The sequence below is a fragment of the Diceros bicornis genome, chromosome X (assembly GCF_020826845.1).
Source record: "Diceros bicornis minor isolate mBicDic1 chromosome X, mDicBic1.mat.cur, whole genome shotgun sequence".
NCBI lineage: Eukaryota > Metazoa > Chordata > Mammalia > Perissodactyla > Rhinocerotidae > Diceros > Diceros bicornis.
The window spans coordinates 78,472,135-78,480,344 of NC_080781.1; the positions used below are offsets into that span (position 1 = coordinate 78,472,135).

General features: G+C 37.5%; 1 protein-coding gene across 4 annotated transcripts in view; it reads right to left on the reverse strand.

Annotated features, from left to right (window-relative positions):
* CHM (CHM Rab escort protein) overlaps positions 1-2,789 on the reverse strand; it is a 165,415-nt gene extending 162,626 nt beyond the window's left edge. For all 4 annotated transcript variants that reach the window (XM_058536283.1, XM_058536282.1, XM_058536285.1 and 1 more), the window contains exon 1: positions 2,738-2,789. In XM_058536283.1, coding sequence (XP_058392266.1) covers positions 2,738-2,786 — 49 coding nt within the window. In that variant the 5' untranslated portion in view covers positions 2,787-2,789. The remainder of the gene's footprint in view (positions 1-2,737) is intronic.
* Between the last annotated feature and the right edge of the window lie 5,421 nt (positions 2,790-8,210).

Consider the following 8,210-nt stretch of genomic DNA (forward strand, 5'->3'; position numbering starts at 1 on the left):
TTCTCCCTTAAGACTCAGTTGACCCTCCTTCCTTATTCCATTTTATTCCATATTTTCCATGGTTCAAGTACTTTATCTTATTCCTCTGCCTTTGGGTGTCTGAGAGAGATTTCCTGCATTTTGTAATCAAGAGGAAATGTGCTTAACTAAGAAAAGACACACAAAACTTTATTTTCTCATAATCTCTTCAAAACATGATCTTCAGGAAAATCTTGTTATGAAAAATGAAAAGAAATATATTAATTAAGGTCAAAGGGATCTAAAATATTATCCAGAGATTTTACTGATGAAGCAACTGTCTTGATGACATTTTAACTAGAACTAAATCTGCTAAAAGAAAAATTACATCTCATAGCCTATTTCTTCATGTTTCTGATACATGCATGATTAATTATGCTTTTGTTGGTAAAACTGAATCTACGAAACACTGCTTTTCTTATGATTTACTCAAGTTAGTACATTTAGTAAAGCAAACACGTTTTAACGGCTACTTTCAGCAAACTATTTCAGAAGAGAAATAGTCCAAACACATTAAAAATAATTCCAATTAAGTAATGATTGGAATTATTGGAATCATTTATTTGGGAAATGACTTTCATCCAATTTTTCCAATGTGACGAACCTAAAAACAAAGCTCCATATCATAAATTTAAGCAATGTGCTTGATAAACTCGGAATGTGTTCAACATGGAGTGATATGAAAACCTTAACTTTTAAGATCAACTTCAAATAACTTCTTCCCATGCTTTGAGAAACTACGTTACTCTCACTGGAATAAGTCTAAAATGAATCTTTTTCCAAATACACGAGATGCCTCTTGAAGCCATTTTCTGTATCACTCACAGTATCTTCCTACCTCTATTATAACAGACTCCAATGGAATGGCTGTAGTCCATATTATGAACAGAACCAGAAGGCAAAATTTATTATAAGAATTAACAGCATTTAATAATAAGAATTAGCACTCATCAATTAAAACTTGAATCCAGATAACAAAAAAGTCTCAATGGTTCAAAAAAAATTTTAAAACACCCCAAATTCCTAGGTAATAAAAAAGAAAGGCAATAATATAGATCCCAAGTATGGTATAACAACTATTCTAAAATGGATGTTGTTCTTAGTTTTAGGATAGACTGGATAAAATAAGAGAATAGTCTATTGGTTCCTTCCAGCTCTCATCCAACATCTGTATATAGCAGCTACAGCCAGGTTATCTGCACCCATGCAGTTTTCAGGTTGGGAATAAACATGTCCTCGCTGTTCTGAGAACAATTACCCAGGTGCAACCAGAACAAGAGAATTTTTGGTCAGACAACATCTAAAAGGCTATCTAGTTGACCCTCCCTATATTCAAAAACAAGAAAACTAAGACTCAGAGATTAAGTGCCTAGTCCTAGCAATTCACACAGCTAGTTAATGGCCAAGCATGGTCTAGAACAAAGTTTTCCCAATTATTTCTACTCATATGGGTTAACTCTGAGGGTCAAAACCACTGTTTCTCCTAGAATGGAATGGGCCTTTGGAAATTTACCAGCTGTGTGATCTTGAGCAAACTGCAACATTTCTAAGCTCCCTTTTCCTTTTCTGTAAAGTGTAGAGAATACCTACTCTAACAACGCTGTTGTGAGGATTACATACGGCTTGTAGAGTGCTTAGCACATAGATTAGCAAACAATAAGCATTCAAACAGGTAGCTATTATTTTTACTCCCGCCCTGGTAACATGGCTGCTCCTACTGTTTGAGAGGACAACGAACTAAACTCATGAACACAATGGTCAGGGTCTCATCCACCAGACCCTCTCCGGCCTACCACATTCTGCAGACAGGAGAAAACTCCACCCAACAACCTATTTCATCCCATCTAAAATCCACTCTACACTGTTAAGAAAAACAAAATACCAATTGCTGCCAAATGTCTTCTGCCACGAGTTGTACGTGGAATTTGTCAACTAGAAATTGCTGGGGGTTTCTGACACCACCCAAAACATGGAAAATAAACGATGGGAAAACAAGGGAAAGATAAGGTCACACACCTGAACTGGAACTAACAGCAGCTTGTTCTCAGCTCATTTCGTTGTGGGTAGACACGTGGGTGGTAGAAGGCAAAATGCCTTCTTTCAGCACCATAAAGCAGGAATAATGGCTACCTCAACAAAATACAATTCCCTAAGCTTCTCAACACAATAGAAAAGAATCCGTTTCCTCACCCCAGTGAATTAACACGCACAAGGGCAACAACTGAGCATCTTTCTCTGAAAACTGAGGATTAAGCTGTATCTGAGCTGCACTGCACCCTAGGATTATATAACTATATGAAAAATTCCTATGCAATGGCGAGACAAACTGATCGGGAATAGCACCTTGAAATCAACAAGGAGGGAATCATAATGTCATGCCAAAGGCGTCTCCACTGATATAATCCCGACCCTCCATTCTCATGACACTGCAAACCCACCTCCCTCTAAGTAAATTACAGGAATCACCCGCAGCAACCAACCTCAGCAATCGGCATCGACCAGATCGACCCCTACTCAAACGGCGCTAAGCACCGCGGGTCCAAGCCCCTCCCTGGAGCTGCAAAGTCCCGCGCTGATTCCAGACTACCTCACTTCCTTTCCGTCCTCCCTCCTATACTCGATCCTCGGCATTTCTCGCCAATCCTCGCCACTGACAGAGAAGGTAGGAACGAGATAGACTTCCTACACTTTGTCCGGGGAGTACCAGAGCCACACATACCCGTCCCTATTACGATCACATCAAACTCCGAAGGGAGATTATCCGCCATCTTGACAGGAAACGTGTCATGTGACTATTGCTTGTGGAAATGAGATCAAATTAGGCATTGCTTTGGTAGAAGGCGGAAGGGAAAACAGTGCATTCTGGGTATTGTAGTTCCTGGGTGGCAGGTCCAGGTAGGCGGCTACAGCATTATATTTGAAATGTTTAGGCGAATATTAAAAGCTCGATTCATTTTCCAGGCTGAGTGCAGTAGCACATTTAGCTTGGAGGTTTGGAGTAGAAAAAAGATGTAGATTTTTACTCCGATGAATGTGGGAAGACCTGGATACCCCTTGACAATGATGAAGCAAGAATTGCTAAGAGACACGGAGGGCGGAGTGAAATTGAAAGAGGATTGCTCTGTGAACAAAGGAAATTTTCATTCCAGCCTGGAGACTGTTTCCCCCAGTGTGTCTGTACTTTCTTTTTGGCCCGCGAGGCGTAATTTTTCACACAATACTTTCAAAATATATCCCGTACTTTTTTTGTCTGTGTGTCTCCCCAGTGAAAACTCACAAAAAAACCTCTCGCCCTAGTTTCGCCAGAATGGAACCCTTGCCGTGTCTGTATTTGTTCTAGTTAGTCCAAACAGCCACGCTGGCAATATATATTTGCAAAATTAGCCTTGCTTTACAGGAGGGAAAAACATATGAAAGCATAGTATTTGCTTGATAAGCGTTTATTGATTCTGAATCTGGTTTTCTATACATATACGAGAAGTCCGTACAAGATTCTCCTGATAAGCCACCGCAGAAATAATCAAGGTAAAATGGCCTTTATATTAAACTGATTGCATTTGATGAAGGGGCTTAGATTGTCTATGCGAAGCAGCTAACATAGCTCTCATAAGTATTTTCAAGGTCGGCCTCCTCCCACCCCCTCCCCCCACCACCCCCCGTCATTTAAAATGCTTTGCTGTCTGGCAATACCAAAGCAAAAAAGAAGGGAAGGGTGCGTGGGAGTGAGGAAGAGTACTTTTTTGATCCCAGAAATTCATTGTGTAGTTATTTTGCAAGAGTTTCAAAATAATTCAGAGAGAGAGTGCAGTAGTGGACCTTCCCTCACACCTCCTGTCCTCTGAGCTGTTTGTGGTCCCCCAGTCACACTGTTGTTCCTTCAGCATGGAATAATCTTCCCATTCTCTAGCTAACATTTATCCCCGAGATTCAGCTCGGCTTCCACCACCTCCTCCTTTTATCTCCTCCCTATATTGGGTTAAATTTCTCTATGTAGTGCTACCACTCTGTCATAAACTGCCATATTACACTGAAATTATTTGCGTTTATCTTGGTTCCTATACAGTACACATATCCCCAGACATACTCACAAAAATACACATCCAGATATACAGCGTTCTAAATTATAAGCCCCTGTATGATAAGGACTGTGCCTTATTTATCTTTTTACCCCCTGCATCTAACATAAACCTGGTGCAGAGTAGGGATTAAATAAGTGTTTGCTGAACTGAGCTTAGTTCTGACTTCTCTAATACATGGTAAGTACTATGGAGACAGGGACTTAAGTCTTCACCGTGATGTCTGCCAACTACTATGAGGTATCTTATATTCTGAAGATGCTCAATGCATGTTTGTTACTTTGCTGAAGTTCCATGAAAATTCTTAAAATTGTATTTTAATGGGTTTTTTTTGCCTCATTTCATTGCATTTTGCTATAATCATTAGCAACATTGTGCATGTTTCATTAATTTCTTTTATAGATTATCTTGTTATATTGAACAATTCTCTTGTGATATGGTCCTCTGATGAATATTTTGTGTAAAAGAGATTCCTCTGAGAAGTGTAATATATTGTTCAGTAAACCACTCTGCCATTTGCTTTGATATGAAAAGAAAGTTTTGAGTATTATCAAAAGTGAAATAGATCTTATCTGTGAGACTCTTAACACCACCAGTGAAAATGGAAATTAAAGATTTCCCAAGGTAGACACAAGAAAGTTTCCAAAATCTCCTCTAACAGAGAGAAGCCATAGATGGGTGGTTAGAAGCATGATAAATAAAAGTATTTCTATCTTATTTTGGAGATATATGTGTATACATGTGTACGTGTATATATATATATATCCTTTTCGATATGAGTATATCTAACTTTCTATGGATTCAGAAATTTTCTAACAAATGCAATCACACTGTGAAGACACAACTCATTAAATTCATTCAATTTTCCTCAAATATTTATTGAATACCTACTATGTGCAAGGCACTGATTTAGACACTGGGATTACAGGAATGAACCTAAAAGACAAAAATCTCTGTCTTCATGAAGTTTATATCTAGTGAAGTAAAAAACAAAAATAAACAAGTGATTACTCCGTAGTACTAATTTTCCAATATGTTTTGCCCCAAATTTGAATTCCCTTTTTTCTGAGGCTGGAAAGCACAACTCTCAGAAAGATAAAATTGCCAGCCCATATTTAGCTTCCTTTCTCTAAAGTTATCACACACTCGCTGGGCATGGAAAAGATTATTACATTAGAAAAATTTAAAGCCTCTGCATGGAGAAAATGCTCAAAATACCTTTTCTTTCAAATGTATTTTTGTAGATTTTTTGCAAAGTAAACATAAATATAGGAGTTGATAATATCAGTAAAATATCATAAAGCAAAACAACTTAATTTCTATATATTCTATTATTCTAAGGACATCTATTTTTGAGAACTGAAATATTTTATTTGGATAAGTCACAGTACAATAAGATGATGGATACCTACAAATATACTACCCTATTCAATCACTGTGACACTAATTTTGTACTTGATTTCCTGAGTTGAAAAACCACGATTCTATGAACATTTACCTTGTATTTAGAAGTTTACTCAACTGTGGGATCTGATGTATCATCGTTTACAAACCAGTAATTTAATAGTCTCTATCCCTGGCCTTTCCTTTGAGTTCCAGATCCATATACACAACCCCTTACTCAACATCTCTTCTGAACGTGTTGAATACTGAACTCCTGAACAGTTCAACCCCGCTCCCAAACCTCTTTTTCCAATGTTATTTACCTTGGAAATGGTACCACTTTCTAGTCAGTTAGCTCAAGTCAAAAACTTAAGAAAATTATCCTTGATATATCACTCTATTTCACCTTTAAGCCAATTAATCAGCAACTCTTGCAGATTTATCTCAAAGCTATATTGTAAATATATCTACTTCTCAATCTAGACTGCCCCATAATCTCTTACCTAGACTACGACAGGAGGTCTCAGCTAGAGCCCTTATTCATGCTTGCTTCTCTCCAGTCCGCTCTCCACACTGCAGGTAAACTTTTAAAAATTCAAATCTTATCATGTCCTCCTCTACCTAAAGCCTTCGTGATTTCCCATTGCTCCTAAAATATACTCCAAAATTTTAAACATGGTCTAAAAGACCCTGCTGAACTCTGCAGTCTCATCTCATACCTCTCACCCTTCTCTCTCTAAGCTCCAGCCATATTGGCTCTCCTTCGTTTCCTCTAATACCCCATGCTCCTTCCTGCTTCAGGGACTTCAGAAATGCTCTTCCGTGTGCCTGAGGTGCACTTTTATCCTTCTTCCCCCTTTCTCCTAGCTTAATCCTACTCATGTTGCAGTTCGTTCAAAACATCACATACTCTGCTGTCTGCATTGAGTCCTCAGTCTACCTTAGGTCTCCTATCACCCTGTACTACTCCTTTGTTGAACTTTTCATAATTGAAAATATAAAATCACTTATGCAATTACTTGTTTCATATCTGCCATCTTCCTAGAAGGTAAGTTCCACAAAGGCAAGGACTGTGCCTATATTATTCATCGTTATATTCCCAATACATCATTCGGTGCCTGGCACATAATAGGCACTCAAAATATCCACTGAAATCCTACTTCTGGGTATATATTCAAAGCAAATAAAATCACTATCTTGAAGAGATATCTGCAGTCCCCTGTTCATTGCAGCCTTATTCGCAGTAGCCAAGATATGGAAACAGCTTGTGTTCATCGACAGATGAATGGATAAAGAAAATGTGATGTATAGATATATAGATATATATCTATATATGGAATATTATTCAGCCTGTAAAAAGAAGGAAGTCCTACCATTTGCAACAACATGGATGAATCTGGAAAACATTATGCTAAGTGAAATAAGCCAGACACAGAATGACAAATATTGCATGATCTCACTAATATGTGGAATCTAAAAAAAAAAAATTTAAGTCAACCTTATAGTAACAGAGAGTAGAATGGTGGTTACTAGAGGCTGTGCGTTTGGGGAAAAGGGGAGATATTGATCAAAGGGTTCAAAATTTCAGTTATAAGTTGAATAAGTTCTAGATACCTAATGTACAGCATGATGACTATAGTCAATAATAATGTATTGTATACATGAAATTTGCTAAGATTGTAGGTCTCAAGTGTTCTCACCACACAAAAAAATGGTAACTATGGGAGGTGATAGATATGTTAATTAGTTTGATTGTGGTAATCATTTCACACTGTATACATATATCAAAACATCACATTATACACCTTAAATATATATAATTTTTACTTGTCAAAAAAATAAGTTTTTTGAAAAGCTGCTGAATGGACGGATGAATAATAAAGTATAGGAAATCTTCAGGAAACAACACATTAGTACTTCTAAATGGGAATAACATGAGTTGATTGCCCAGTAAACTTGTTTCATCAGCTGGTTTTGTGTTTGTAATTGAACAAGTAATACGCATGTGGTTAATAAGTCAGCAAAAAGCTCATACAAAGACTAGAAAGACTAATAAATCTCCATACCCTCCCTGCCCCCTAGTTGTCCTCCCCAGAGATAAGCACTATTATCCATTTCTTGTGAATCCTGCTAGAGATTGTGTGTGTGTGTGTGTGTGTGTGTGTGTGTGTGTGTGTGTGAGGGGAGCAGTAATCCCTTTATTTCTTTTTTGACACAAATGGTAACATGCTGTGAACATTATTTCTCACTTTACACCTTTATTTTTTCACTTAATGTATTTGGGAGATCCTGTGTTCTCAGTACATATAGGAATGCCTCATTTTTAATGGCTTCCTATAATTCCATTATATGGATACACCAGGACTAATTTAATATTCCTCTATTGATGGATATTTAGATTTTTTTCTAGTCTTTTGCTACCACAAATAATGCTGCAATGAACATCCTTTTCTTACAGAGGCAGTATAGGATAATGGTTATGAGTTCAGACTCTTGGCCAAACTTCCTAGGTTTGAGTCCTAGTTCCATCATTTACCAACTGAACTGCCCCAGGTAAGTTATTTAACCTCTCTGAACCTCAGTTTCCTAATCTGTAAAATGGCAACAATAATATTACTTACCGTCCATGGTGGTTATGAGGGGTAAATAAATAAAGTATTTACAACTATATTTGACTGGTAGTAAGCACTCAGTAAATGTTGTTAGTAGTAGTATTAGCAGCAGTGACAGTAA